Here is a 16,019-nt window from a genome sequence, read left to right on the forward strand (position 1 = left end):
TCAGAGGAGTGATTCTAACTTAATGAGTATTCAAAGTTTTCAAGGAGACTTGTATTAACAGTTCTTTATTTAATGATGGTGGTAGTCTGGGTAAGGGTGTAATTTTTGGCTAGGTGAACAGTATTAGAAAGTACTTAAGAGCATGGGCTGTGAAATCAGGTGTGTGGATTCATAGCCAATCTGTACTCCTTAAGAGCTATGTGACCTTAGGCAAATTACTATATGCCTCAGTTTACCCATCTGTAAAATCGTGGGACACTCTTCACAAAGACGCTGTGGGAATTACTTGGAATAATATATATAACATACTTAGTACAAAGCTTGGCTGATAATAAATTCTAAAGATAGCTTCCACCACCATCATCACTACCATAGAACATCCCTAATCTGGAAGTCAAAATGCTCCAAAATTCAAACCTTTTTGAGCACCAACATGATGCTCGAAGGAAACGCTCATTGCAGCATTTCAGATTTTGTATTTTCAGATTAGGGATGCTCCGGTGGTATTTATTCTGCAAATATTATAACATCTGAAAAAGTTTAAAATCCAAATCACTTCTGGTTCCAAGTAATTTAAATAAAAGATTAGCGAAGATGCAATTGTGAGAAATATCATTATATTCAAGGGACAGTGAAAAGTATTTGGAGGCAAAAAAATTGGATTGGGCCCAATTATGGGGAGTACAGATTAGAAATGATAGTTTTAGACAATGGAGGATTTACCAATAGCAATAATTTGCCCACTAAGACAATGAGAGTATTGTTTTTGGAAAACTATCCTGTAGATAATAAGTCAGACAGCATGAATTGTGAGACTTTGATGGCGAAGAGACAAGCTGGAGGACTTTCCCACAAGCGTGGGGTGATGAAAGCATGAATTCGTTGGGAGTCAGTGGAAATAAAAAAGATAAATCTGAGGGACATTTGAAAGGAAAAGCAGACAGGACCTGCTGAAAAAAACACAATAGAGACGCATGTTGAGAAGAGCTGTAAGAATGAAGCAAGGAAAATTGGTGCTAATGTTAATGTCCCTGAATGAAGCAAGAAAGTTGGGAAAGGGGTAGGCTGATTGAAGAGGCAGGACGTAGGGAGGCAATGGAAGAGAAGTGAGAAATAGAAAAGAGATGAATTCCGTTTGGAAACTCAAACTAAGCAAAACTACACAGTTCATCAAAAGAAGAGGAAAAATGAGAAAGAGAAGCAGGGAAGAGAGAAGTGGAGGAGGAAGAGGACGATGATAGAGGAGGAAGGACAACCAGAAGAAACGAGAAAGAAAATGGATTTTACTAGCAGTGTTGAGTGAATGAAAACATCCTGCTTAGATTAAACATAAGTCTTGGCTTCAGTGAAGGGGTCTATCTACTTTCCTGCCCACACTGATTGCCCCCTTCTCTAAGCCTGTTTAACAGTAAGTGGCTGAGAACCAGAACTCAGACACTGAACTGCCTGGGTTCAAATTTTGGACTGGCCCCGTCACAAAAAAAAAAAAAAAAAAATTTTGGACTGGCCATTCACTAGCAATATGACGTTGGGCAATTTATTTAATATCTCTGTGCCTCTGTTTCTTTATATGTAAAATGGAGATAACTACAGGACTACTTTATACAGTTGAGGTAAGGCTTAAATGAGCTAGTATGTGAAAAGCACTTAGAATAGCACCTTAGACAGTAAGTGCTCGTAAGTGTTAACCATTAATAGACGTAGTAGAGGGTGGTGATAGTAGTTACTATGGTAGAAGTATTCTAAAGGCTAATTGTAGTTTGTCATACTTAATTTCTCATCAATTCGGAGGAGCTTCCACATTAAAGTAGTGATTGGACATGGTTCCCCAAATGTGAAAGTTATGAAATGCAAATTGTTTCCTCTATTAGTACAATCTAATGGCATAAAACTACATGAAATCTTGTGCTAATAAGCTAATTCACATCTTTATTTTTAGCAAGAAGTAAAAAGGCTAGTAATTTTTACAAATTGCTGTTCCCTGGCCTTTTGAGAAGCTTGGGTGACATCTCTGCTGCCTTATGAGTCAGTATCAGCATGACAGATTTATCTGCTACTCTTTACCTACTACAGATTGAATCCTGGAAGCCAGACCAACAAATGTTTCCTATCAGCTAATGTATTATATTGATGAAAATTTTCTGTTGAACTCATATACTACTTAGAGACAAGTTTCCATCCTGAGTTCTCCTTTCCATTTTGATTTTTGTATGAGTTTTCTTCCTCCTTCTCTCCCTCTCTTATCTCTCCTTCCTTCCTTCCTTCCTCCTTCTCTTCTTCCCTTCCTTCCTGTTTTATTCATTCTCCCTCATCTTTTGGCCCATACACGTCTGGATAGCTTGAGGAACCAGAAACTTTGGTGAGAAAATTCACATCTGCTAGAGCAAATAACATGCATAGAATAAATAAGAGTAAAAACACAAATTGGGATCTGGATTAGAGAGAGCCTGGAATGTCTTACTCAAGAGTTTGAGGGTATTACCACCAACCAGCACTTACCCAGCATGAGGGACTGCTATTATTTTAAATACCATGTTAACTTGTTTTGTCCTCTATTCGTAAAATATATTTTGTAATTACATGTAATTTACATATAAAAGAAGCATTTAGTGTTTTCTGTTGAGTTTTTACCTACACTAAAAAACCCTTTCCACAAAAAATATCCAGTTAAATGTTATAGAGATAATTACTTCTATAGTAAAGCTACTTGGTTTAGGTCTCTTATGCCCCCATCAGTAAAACAGGCATATTAAGGCTAGCTGTAGAATATTACTTGCTTGAAATACCGTCATTCAGATTTGCTTCCTACAATTATCCAAGTCGGAAAGGAACAAGCACAGTAGCCCCTTTTTTCATATAAAGTTATTATAGTATATTACCTGAATTATTTTATAAAGGGTAGTTTGTAACTGATACTAAATAACTCAAAAGTTAATTCAGCCCTCTTCGTAAGATGATACTGCTATGAATTGGAAAATATACATATAAATGTTAATTGAAAGATTAAATTGGCTGCCAAAAATCACATATCATTATTTTACATATTTAGACTGAATTTTTTTCATGCTACTGTAATTATTTTGGTAGTTGAAAATCTACTTTTTATATTATATTTTTTATGTCCAACTTCTTTTACTCAACATCGTGTTTGTGAAATTCATCTATGTTGTTAGTTTACTCATTTTAATTGGGGTATGATATTCCAATAGCATGTTTATTCTGCAGTTTATTGATCCAATCTATGATGTTTGGATATTTGGATTGTTTCCAGTTTGGGCTAATATAAATACTCTACAGCAGTTAGGAACATTTTTATAATGTCTTTTGGTGATTATATATATGCATATCTGTGGTGTTTACACATAGCAGTGGATCTGCTGGGTTATATGGTATGCATTTTTTTTTCCAAAGTGGTTGTACTGATTTGTACTCCAACCAGTAATATAATTATCTTAGAATAAATATCCCAATTAATTTTAGTAATCCATTGTATAGACGTGCATAATTAAACTCTCTTTTCTCCTACTAAAAAAAAAAAAAAAAAAAAAGAAAATCTACTTTTACCTGTGTACTAAATGACTGTTTAATCATAGTGAGCAGAGATCTTTATCCTATTCATCTTGATATCCTCAATGCAAAAAAGAAACTTCACATATATTTAACTCTCAATAAATAGAGTAGCATAATGAATACAATACTCTATTTTTTGAAGAAAGTAATTATACTAAGTATAGAAAAAATCTTTATGAAACTTTGCTATTAGCTGCAGAAAGACAGAAAACTTACTTAGAATTAATAGTAAAGATCTCAAATATGCTTCCAATCACGCTGTTAAAATATCTGGTCTTGTGTATCTCAAATTTATCTGGTTATCTCATTTAAAGCTTATAAAAGCTCTGTTGATTTACATTTGTGGCTTAAAGTTTACAAGCAGTATAATTCTGAATTTCTAAGTGAATCCTAAAGGAAAACACTTTACTCACTACCTCTTTTGTTGTGGAAATGACCTTCAGATATCTAAATTCAATAAGAGAGTAGACTTTACACCCGAAGAAACATTTGGTTAAGCTGCTGAAAGAGAAGAAATGAATTATTTCCATCTGAAAGTTTATAGGTTTGAAAGCAACAGAGCTTTCCTCTATCTTCATCAGCAGTTTGTTTATTAATTAGCCCTTCAATTCCACTTCAATTAAATTAACTCTAATTAATAAGTTCATTACAAAAATTGACACACCTTGCTCAAAGCTAGTGTGCTAAATGCTGATAAACACCATCACCCTAATGAAAAATTGATTAGATTGAATAAAAAGGGTATCTCAGAAAGAACCCTCTCACTTCTGGAGCTGGGTTGATGTTGTGTTGCTCTGAAGTTAATCAAACTATCTTGGATCTCTTAATCAAAAATTTAATTCAAAGGAGATAGAAAATATTGCATGAAAAAACCTGTGTGCTACCCTCTTCCAGTTAATAGCCCTGGGTGTTGTTTATAAAAAATATTACAACTCTCATAGTGCCTTGATAAGGTGTTTAGCCTGTGAGATAGAGAATCACGTGTCTGAGAAATGTTATTTGGGGAATGAATAGGGAAAACAGAACATGTGACTACATAAACAGCTACTATTTTTTCATCAAAAAAAGGTTTAGTGCGTTTTCTGTTTGTTAGAAATGATTTTAGGTTTTTATTGTTCAGTGCTTTATTTTTGTAAGAAAACCAAAACTAATCAATAGTCTTAGAATTTTAGGGGAAAAAAACTATAGCTAACTTTAACCTTATATGTAAAAATGAAATAAACTTCAAAGTTTCTTTTACCTTTGCCTCTCCCTGTCTCTCAATTGGAACTAGTTAAATAAGGCTTTTAAGAAAGCTTAAATTTTTTTTTCTTATACATCTGAATTCTCTTCAAAGACCTAACCTGGTATTATAACATTTGAAGTCATTTGGTCACTTGTGCTCTTTTCAGTAATTCTAGGAATTGAAAAACCTTGTTTTTCAAAGGAGAGTCAATTATATGTATTATTAAACTGGTTTTGTACTGTGGACTAAGAAATTTGTATGTGTCAACAGGACCAATTTACTGAATAGGAGAAACAGTTTCTTTTTACATGCCTGTCTGTGTCAGAAGCAAGTTAATAATTTACTAAAGTAGATTCCCCTCAGGGAAAGCTTCTGAATATTTAAAACATTGAAATGTGGCATTAGAAATAACCCCTTTTCAAATTCTTGCCATATGTATGAAATCCAAGTCCTGTCAGATACCTGAGATGCTGAGATGCTGAAATATTTCATTAATTTGGGGGTGGGGGTGTGGGGACATGTTTTCTTGGTGATAGGTGTATATAAATATGACCACCCTCTCTATATGTAATGTTTTCTATATGAAGTACTGTATATATAAAGAAATTATTTCTAACAATTGTCATGTGTATTTTCTGCATGATTAGAGCAGCACGTAAAATTAAATGATGAGTAAAGACGTAGAGTTCCACCATTGATCATTTCCTAGTAGTCAGTGCTGAAATTTACTTAGCATACAAATACTTTTGATTTCTTTTTGATGATTTTGTGTTTCCCTTGAACAAATTTGAGTGGAAGATGGAGCACTGCTTATTAATTCCCCTTCTCCCTCCCGCCACTCTTCTCTCCTGTTTTGCTTCCTCTTCCTCCCACACAGAAATATGTTCTGTGGACTGTGGCTCCCACGGCGTTTGCATGGGGGGGACGTGTCGCTGTGAAGAAGGCTGGACGGGCCCGGCGTGTAATCAGAGAGCCTGCCACCCCCGCTGTGCCGAGCACGGGACCTGCAAGGATGGCAAGTGTGAATGCAGCCAGGGCTGGAATGGAGAGCACTGCACTATCGGTAGGCTTACTGCACGTCTGTGTCTGTCTGTCCCCGTCCTCCCAGAGAAGAGCCCCGACGGTTGGCTGTTTTCAACTTGGAAAAAGCCTATTTCTTTACATTATTTTTTACTTGTCTTTCTTAACACAAAATTATTTTTTAAATGTGGTTGTCATTTTATAATGGCAATTCAGTTCTTTTTAGAACAGCTGTCACAAGTATGAGCTATAAACTTTTTTATTCATTGGTTTTTGGGATGGCCACAAAAATGGACTCACATAAAACAGACTTAATGATTTGTTTATAAGTGAAGTTTTATCGAATATTACTTCATGATGTTCCATATTGTCATTGCATTTCTTAATAGCAGATTTTCTACTTTAGAAAAAAATGCTTTAAGTTTTTTTTCAAATATATGGCCTTGTTGGCCTGTGTAGTTTCCAGAATCACACAGCTTAGACTTGTCCATATCTTGAGTCTCTACAAAAGAGGTTTGACTTATTATGACTTCATTTTGTGGTATCGTGAGAAATAAAGTAGAATAAAATGCACAAATCTCGCTGCTCTTAAAGAAACCTGTATAGTTAACACTTTTTCATATATGATGACATTTGTGAACATCTGTAGGTTAAATAAAACCATCAGATAGATGTTTCAGATCAAAATGTTACTACATAAACAATATTTAGCATAAATACAAAAGTATCCAAAATATATATATCATATTTTCAAGATACTCGGTGTCATTGCTTTTACCATTTGTCACTAAAATTAAAATGTCTAATTTTAAAAACACAACAAAAGTAAGTCATAAATTTCTATATCACTTCAGTGAAAGTACACAATATTAATTATAAATGGCACAGTCCTACCAAAATTTCAGAATTTGTGGTATAGTATTTCTGCACATTGTTTTACATCCCTAGGGTGAAATTTGATAAATCTGTTGTGGGGAGTGTCAGTATCTTTTAAAGATTTCTTCTTCCAGTGCATCCGTAAGTATTATGTACTTTGCTTTTTTGCTCACAGGATTTGGTTAGCCGGGAACTTTGTCATGGGAAAATTGAAATCATATATGTCTTATAACTTGTCACAAGTGTGTCATTATACACTTCATGTAAGTTTTTTTCTAATCTTATTGACATCCTTGACATCTGTTTCAAGGGTCCCACCACACCCCCACGCTGGTGATCTTCAAGAAGAACTCAGGACCCGGAGGTAGTTGTGTCATGGCTGTAATGTATCACGACCAGAAAGAAAAAAGACACATCCGGCAGAGTCTGCAGAAATCCATGCACAGGCTTCCCATCTTCCTTCTCTCCCACTGGGAGAGGTCACTTGTAGCATCCTCCTTTTCCCAGCAGCGAAATGAATCGACATGTGTGCAGTATTTCTGCCCGGGGAAGCCTGTTCAAGACTTAGAGCAAGTTTGTCCAACCTGTGGCCTGTGGGCCGTATGCAGCCCAGGACAGCTTTGAATGAGGCCCAACACAAATTCATAAACTTTCTTAAAACATTATGAGTTTTTTTTTGCAATTTTTAGCTCATCAGCTATTGTTAGTGTTAATGTAGGTTATGTGTGGTCCAAGACAATTTTTATTCTTCCAGTGTGGCCCAGATAAGCCTAAAGATTGGACTTTCCTGACTTAGAGTCTAAGATTTTTATTGGGGCTTCTCCAGGAGGTATCCTCTGTCTGCCACAACCACCAAAATTCCAACTCTCCTAAGAAGAGTAGGTGTGGACAAAATAATCTTATCAGTGTAGGGAACATCCAAATTTCCAGATGCCAGCTAAGGGCCAGCCCGCCAGAATCCTGCAGATCAGGCCCACTGTTAGCTCTTACTTGCACAACATCCTTGGAGCTTCGCTTGTTGCATTGGAGCTTCCTGCCTGAAATCAACAACAGGTGCCCACAGTCATAGCGCTTGCACAGGGCTTGTCCCCACTGATGTGGCTTTCCCCTCCCAAAGAGGCTTTGTAGGGCAGTGGCAGCAGGTTGTTCATGTGAACTACATTAAGGCAGAAGAAAGTTGATGAGCAGGATTTGTGTATCTTTTTGTGGCCATACAAGGGACAATGCAATACCTCTATAACCAAACAGCTCCATGCCCCAGGTCCCAGAATGCCTATATACCAGAGGCAGGGCAGGAAAACTATACCTCTGATCATATTCCCTCATTCTTTTTGACTCCACCACCCGATACCCGATACATCAGAAGAAATGAGTTGAGTCTAGCTGAGGGAGAAAAGTTATGATCTGACTGTATGTATCTTAGGAAGTACAACAAACACATGTGTATAGCTTTGAAAACCAGGAAATGTACCAAAAAGTTATGCATAGGCGGATTTAACTTACCAACCAATAGTTATTCAACAAATCATTTTAGTGTTGTTCTCAGTGGCCTTGGTATTATTACATGGATAATAGTTTCCCATAGATGAGCTGATCTTGAACAGATTTCTAGTTGTTTAGGAACAAATAGGATTTTTGTTAGCAGTGGGTCTTTGTATTACAATTTAATAAACCCTGCAATAGTTCTTAACAATTCCATTTCCTATCATTTTAATATATTCTGTTGCTTTTAACGGTGTGGGAAATAAGGGACCTGCTTCATTTAAAAATAAATCTTAGATGTGAACCTTTTAAAAGATGTAGAGCACCTTTAAAGCATTCTGTTCTTTTATACTAATAAGATGAGTTATTTCCAATTTTGGCATACAAAGATCCAATTGGCTTTCCCCTGTTTCCTTACTACCTGTGTATATGCCCACCATATAGTTTCCTGGTTAGGGCCCTAAGTGGCCCTAAGGGGCCATTTGTGAGCCACGGATTAAACACCCAGGAAACTGGTGTGTTTTCTCACTTGGGATGGTTACAGTTCTTCCATTTCCTCTCCATTTCAACCCTTATGCATCTGGCTGAAAGAAGCTGCCACTTCATGAAAGAATGCTCATAAATCAGCAAAATTTTTTTCTTTCTCCATATTATGTGCCATCTCATTGAATACCAAACAGGGAGGTTAATTGAAAGAGAAATGGAGGAAAAAGTAAACAGAAGCAAACAAAAGTTCCCACTAGAAAGCAAAGGACATTCTTCATTAGTCATCCTGCTGTCTTCATAAACTCTGTCTATGCTTTCATAAAACCATAGGCATTTTGATAGTAAAATAGGTTATGAATTTGGAGTGTTCACTGAACACCCTATGTACCTGAAAGGATTCTATTCTGATATTTTTATTAGAGTATTCATATTTTCCTCTCATTATGAATCATGTGTTCAGAAAATTAGGCATATTCGTCTGCAGGTTCATCATCCCAAGTCCTCCTTTCTTGGGTTTCCCTTTGATTAGTGATGCATGCAGATGGAAAATGAAACAAGGAGAAGTCTACTTTTAGCAATATTGTGATTAAAATAGATATTTCTCCTTTCCTCCCCAGAAAGCATTCATGATTATTAGGCCCTTTAATAAATAAAGAAAAAGAGAAGTTACATGATTAAACCACATCAGATAAGCACCAGTAGTTACTGCTAAAATGATTTAATAGTAATAGCACCGATATAGATGCTCCACTATAAAAATACTCTCTTTTATATGTGACCATTCCATATAAGCTTCAAAGGATTATACTCATGTGCTGCCATTGTTTTTCGTGATAGGAAAGATGTAAAAATATTTAGAGGATTCAGAGACAAGTTAAAAATATATTAAATATAATGAAATGTTTTTTAAATAATAGTTGACATAAGAAGAATATTATCTGGCTATCTCTATGTAAAAAAGCTTCAACAGTTCTGTCATGTGAGAGTTGAGGTAGGTCAGAGAAATTGGGCTTCTTCTTGCTTAGAAAAAGAGGGAAAATCTCCTGTGGGACTGTCCTGTGGATGCAGTTAGTTGGCCATAGATGCAATGCAAATACAGTGGTAGGCTCTGCTGAACAGACGGTTACAGGCAGAATCAATCACTTTTAAGTGTAATACGAAGTAAATAACCTGGGCAATGATAAATACTAAATACCAAATTTTGACTACTGCTAACCTATCACTTCCACAAGAACCATTCTTTTTAGTATTTGTTGAAGAGATTTACCCCAGAAGTCATTCATTTGTATCCCAGAGAATTGGAGGCTGTAAATGAGATTGAGACCACAGCAGGGAAATGATTGAATAACGTATTTGATTGTTATCTACTATGGAGGGTTATTGTGAACGAAAAGAAGGCTCAGCTCTCTGTAGACAGTTAAGTTGTCTTCTGGAGGCTGATTGGCATTTTCCATTTATCCAGGAGACAGAAATGGAGAATATGGGTTTATATTGTATAAATGTTTGTTAGATATAATGAAGAACCTGGAGTCAGAAAGCGTATTTAAATCCTGGAACAAGCTACTCGAGAAATTTTGGAACCTCCCAAGTAATCATAGTATTGTTAAAGTTTAATACTATGATTACTTAGGTGTGTAACACTGGAGGTTTTGTCAGTTCTTTTTGTTAGCTTAAGGAGTATTTTTAGAATGGGAGTTTTTTTTTAACTTCTCTCCATCCATTATCCTAAAAGATCAAGTCTCATGTGTAGTAGCCCTATTTGAAGGACCCCTCGAGGTCTCTTGCAGTTCTAGGATTTTTTAGCTGTTGATAATTTCTGCTTTATTTGGAAAACTACTAGATTTAAACATGGGGTTTTCTTTTTATCTCTATGTCATTTAACTTTTGTTTTTGTTTTTCCTATGGCATTGAAACATAGCAAGAAACCATCTTCACTTTTTCAGATCATTTGGGGTTTGTTTTGTGGGATTCTCTACTTTGCATGCCTCACTTACTTTTTATTTGTTAATTAATTCATTTATGTGTCCAGTAAGCAATTATTGAACATCTCTTCTGTGATACTGAGAACAATTTCTTACAAAAGTCAGTGTAAAATAATAAAAAAGGTATGGGCTTTGACACTTTAAATAAAATGTTTTTAAGTCAGTTTTACAATTTATTCACTATAACTGGTATCTTTTTTTTTTTCTTTTGAGATGGAATCTCACTCTGTCGCCCAGGCTGGAGTGCAATGGCGCGATCTCGGGTCACTGCAAACTCCACCTCCTGGGTTCAAGTGATTCTCCTGCCTCAGCCTCCCAAGTAGCTGGGATTACAGGCGCCTGCTACCACACCCAGCTAATTTTTTTAATTTTTTAGTAGAGATGGGGTTTCACTGTGTTGGCCAGGCTGGTGTCGAATTCCTGACCTCAGGTGATCCACCCACCTCGGCGTCTCGAAGTGCTGAGATTATAGGCGTGAGCCACCGCGCCTGTCCTTTAGCTTGTATCTTAACTTTTCTTCACCTCGGTTGGGTTTTTTCACAATGTAAAATGGCTATAATAGTACATATATGAGATTTTGAAGCAGAATACTGTAATGTTTAAGAGCTTTGGGAATTGCAATTCTTGCCGTACCACTGAGTGACCTTGGGCAAGTCATTTAACCTGTTCTATATGAAATGTGAATATTATGTACTTCATGGGATTATTAGAATTAAATGGAATACTAGAAGGTAAAGCATTTAGCAAATAATGTTCAATAAATTCAAGTTTTAATTTTGTTATTAAGTATAAATGAGACAACGTACAACCCAGAAAATGTTTTGGGTGCCAACATTCAAAAACAAGAACAACAGAACAAAACTCCTGTCCAGGAAATTTACTTTAAAGAGTTAATGACATTTCCATTTTATTATTATAAAATATAATCTAGTCTCATAATGGATATTGTTTAACAAGAAATTTGTATGTTTGGGTTAAGGGTTTGAGGATTTTTTTTTTTTTAATTTTCATTTTTTTATTTTTATTTTTGAGACAGGGTCTCACTCAGTTGCCCAGGCTGGACTGTGGTAATACAGTCATGGCTCACTGCAGCCTCTGCCTCCCAAGCCCAAGTGATCCTCCCACCTCAGCCTCCCGAATAGCTGGGACCTCAGGAGTGTGCCACCACACCTGGCTCATTTTTTTGTATTTTTGTAGAGAAGGGGTTTCTTCATGTTGCCCAGGCGGGCTGGTCTCACACTCCAGGACACAAGCAATCCACCCACCTCAGCCTCCCAAGGTGCTGGGATTATAAGCATGAGCCACCGCACCCAGCTGAGAGTTGTTTTTTAAAATCATGATGATGAAAGAAAGGTGGAGGATATTGATGTATTTTTCTTCTAGTAATGTCTCAAACACAGTTGTGTATTGAGCTACATTGATTTTCATGTACTTTTAGGCAATTCACATGGAAATTTGGCCTAGGGGAAATCCTAATTCCTTTAAACTACAAAAGACCAGCTATTTGTTTTTATTCTAATTCTTAGTACATTGGGAAACAAGATCATTAATGATCACAAAGACATGCTTTGTTTGCTCAGACAAAACTCACACATGCAGTACTCAGCATCCTCTGTTAAACACCAGGGCTGCCCTTGGGCTTTGGGATGCCGAAGATTAGAAATTGAAAATGAAATGCACACAGCTGGGGAGGTATTTCGGAAACGATATGGGGTGGAAAGAGAGAAAGAGCAAAACTTTTACTGATACAGACAAGCTTAGGCTTGGTGTTCTAATTCTTATCTCAGATAATGGTGAAAGAATAGTGTTTTAATTGTTAAATTAAAAAGTAGGTGACAAATTTGAAAATAAAATGACCACTCTGATAAATGCTTCACTTAAATTACAAAACTCAATATTCTTTGCAACTTTTGTAGTGTTTCCCAGATTGAGCATCATATCCAAAATAAAACAATATGTAATTCTAAAAATATCTTTTTAGATTTTAAGTCACATTTTGTTTATAATTTCCAATAACAGTGGATATGGGGCACCATATCATACCCACAAATGGCTGTTCTGGGAGGCATTTGGCTTCACATCAGTCAGTGGTTGGTAGTGGTGACAAAAGGCAACCCTGCGCCAAACTGCCAGCGTCCCTGACCTTGCCAGAGACAGGTTTACTGTGAAGCTGGTGAAGCGTAAATGTCAGGGTCCTTCATTTGCACTGGCACCTCCTAAGATCCCACAAGGGGACACCCATGGGTTCAGGTGTCATATGTTAATATAAAACTTGCAAATCAGCTGACTTCTGACTCTTCACACACCAACTTCCTTTCCACCACACTTTTCCTTGTGCAGGGTGGCATTGGGGTGGCTGTGGGCATTTTGAGAATTCCGATAAGGAGAATTTGATCTGGGGGTGCATTTAGTTTAGATTTAATGGGATATGCATATGAGGTGTGAAATCACTTCTCTCTGTGGTTGTTACTGCTAGCCACCTAGGAATCTTCCTGCCTTCCACCGACTCACTTAGTGACATGAAAGTACAGGGTCAGGGAGTTGTTAGATGAAGATATGACTTTGTCCTGTGGAGCTCTGCACCAGAAGCAAGTAGGTATTGGAGGAGAAATAAGGTTTGAAATGTATGGAAACAGAAGCTAGTCTGGAAAATTCCTCGTGTCATCAAATACCTAAAATGCCTAATTAAAACAGAAGTTTTCTCCTACCAGGTGTGTACTTGATAATAGAATTTATATAATTATAAACATGCCATAGCTTCTTCTTTTAGATGAATATTTCTCCTTTGAGTATTTATCAGAATTCCTGTATTTGTAGGGTATAAGTCCGTAGCAGTACTGCAGATACTGAGTTCAACAGTGTGTGAAATCACACGTGTTACTCATCCCAGTGTATCGCTGAATCACATGAGTGCACCAGAAAGTCTTGTTTATGTGACATGAAATACTGACATTGCAAATTTAACATAAAACTCAAAATATTCTACTCTGCGGACATCACAACAAAATAGTTGATGAGTATTATCAACTCAGCATATTTAAGATCAGTTTATCACACAATAAAAAAAAAGTCTTCCCAAACTTGACAGTAGCGGCACAAATTTACATGACATTACCAATAACAAATTTTGAAGCCAAATGAACTACTGTTGATAGTTTTATCAATAAAGAAAAGTAAACTATTGCATAGAATATAGACTGAATTATCTCTCTATACTATCTATAGAAAATATTACAAAAATCGTTGTCATATAAAGAGGCAATCAAAGAGTAATTATAGCCCAAAAATATAGGAAAAATGTTCATTAGAGACATGGCAAGCACTGAATAAAAAATGTATATGGGGCCGGGCACAGTGGCTCATGCCTGTAATCCCAGCACTTTGGGAGGCCAAGGCGGGTAGATCACGAGGTCAGGAGATTGGGACCATCCTGGCCAACATGGTGAATCCCCGTCTCTACTGAAAATACAAAAATTAACTGGATGTGGTGGTGCATGCCTGTAATCCCAGCTACTTGGGAGGCTGAGGCAGGAGAATAGCTTGAACCAGGGAGTCAGAGGTTGCAGTGAGCTGAGATTGCGCCACTGCACTCCAGCCTGGTGACAGAGCGAGACTTCATCTCAAAAAAAAAAAAAAAAATGCATATGGCTTCTCTCTTATTTGTGGTATTAACTGAAAAATAAATGTTTTGTTGTGGTTTTTCTCATTCTAAATACTTTTATACCTGATTTCATTTTTATATTTTGATATTCTTTTTCTTAAAGAGGACCTCCCAAATTATGTACATTTCAGACCCATAAACCCTGGATTTCCCCCTGGTTCCAGCTCTGTCACTTCATATCTGTATGATCTTGGGAAATTACTTAAGCCCCCTGTGCCTCAGTTTACTCATCTATAAAGTGGGAATGAAAATAGTCACTACCTCGTAGAGTTCCTGGGAGTATTAAATGGGTCAGTTCATGTGGAAGAGCACTTAGCACAGTGCCTGGCACACAGTAAACACCCTATAGATGTTTCTTCTTGTTGTTGTTGCTAGTCTTTGGACTGAAATTCATAACAAACTGACTGTGACTAATTCCTCCCTGCTAAATCTTGTCTCTAGGCAGAGGAATTAGCCGAGGCTAATTCCTCCAGAAAAAACAGGAGTGCATGCTGGATGCAATGAGAGCTAATCCCCTCTGCTTCCTGGCACATGAATAGTCTGGACATAGATGCCTCGTGATCTGTCATTCACAGTGGAGAGTGCGTCGCCAAGGAGGCAGCAGGCATGGAGTTGAGGGGGAGATTCTCCTAAACTGACCTGATTGGCACTGAAAATCTAGGGGAAATTCTCCTAAATTGACAGGCTGAAAAACCTTCTGTGAAGCTTGCAGAACGAGAACTTCTTGAGGTCCCTCCTGCTCTGCAAGTCCCAGTGATTCTCAGTAATAAGAAATTTGATGGACAGAGGGGACAGAGATCCCTGAGAGAGTCATGGAAAGCCCCCTTCAGAGCTCAGGAGTATCACCCATGTTCTGAGAACCGGGCTGATTTAGGTGTCTGTTTCTTCCATTGAGATGACAGTATCCACAGGGAGCTATCCACTGGTGGCCTTCCAATACTGTTTTTCTCATTTTAGTCTAGTTTTCTTCAGTTAACAGTTTTATAAACACTACTTTAGCCTCTGTAATCCCCTCAGACTTGTAATTTTTAAAAGAAGAGGTCACTAAATCTTTTCTACAAATGCAAACCTGGTTTCTCTGACCTTTCTGAAAGGTGGAGGCCCTGTTTGGTTGTCAGTGTTCTCTACTGTTACAATATTTTTAAAACTACTACAAAGATAATGTTTATTTTGATGTTGTAAACTATTTTGATGTTGCAATTTGTCTGTCCTTCAAATCATTCTTTCGTGTTTGCTTTTCTTTACATACACCAATTTCATCAAGAAAAGGACATGGAGCCTTGGGTTCCGCTTCCTTGCAGCCAGCATTGAGAGCAATGGCAGATCTGCACTCTGAGCCAAGTTCATCTTTCATTCGGTGTTCCACAGCCTGTTGAGTGAGAGAGTAATCAACCAACAAAAACATTTAGTGGCCTAAATTTGAAACACAGAGTTTGATTCTGTGTTTCTATCATCATTTAGTCCTAAACACTACATGCCAAGGTTTTATCAAATCATTCCATTTCTACTGTTACAATCTGTATACTATAAAGCCTCAAAGGTGTTAGTAATTTGGACTCTTCTACCAACCTCTTGTGAAGTGTGTTACAAATTTAACCTTGTAGTGTCCCTCCTTCCTTATCTCCTTCACCTTCCTGTGTGAGTCATGATGTCTCCAAAAGTCCCATTAGAATTACATCCGCAACTCAGATTACAGATTACATCCTCAAAAAAGTGG

The 16,019-nt window shown here is 37.0% G+C and overlaps 1 protein-coding gene across 30 annotated transcripts in view; it reads left to right on the plus strand.

Annotated features, from left to right (window-relative positions):
- The window catches only part of TENM3 (teneurin transmembrane protein 3), a 2,759,728-nt gene that overhangs the window by 2,636,560 nt on the left and 107,149 nt on the right, over positions 1–16,019 (plus strand). For all 30 annotated transcript variants that reach the window (XM_054553580.2, XM_054553583.2, XM_054553584.2 and 27 more), the window contains one exon: positions 5,673–5,858. In XM_054553580.2, coding sequence (XP_054409555.1) covers positions 5,673–5,858 — 186 coding nt within the window. The remainder of the gene's footprint in view (positions 1–5,672; positions 5,859–16,019) is intronic.

The sequence above is a fragment of the Pongo abelii genome, chromosome 3, assembly GCF_028885655.2.
Source record: "Pongo abelii isolate AG06213 chromosome 3, NHGRI_mPonAbe1-v2.0_pri, whole genome shotgun sequence".
Classification (NCBI taxonomy): Eukaryota; Metazoa; Chordata; class Mammalia; order Primates; family Hominidae; genus Pongo; species Pongo abelii.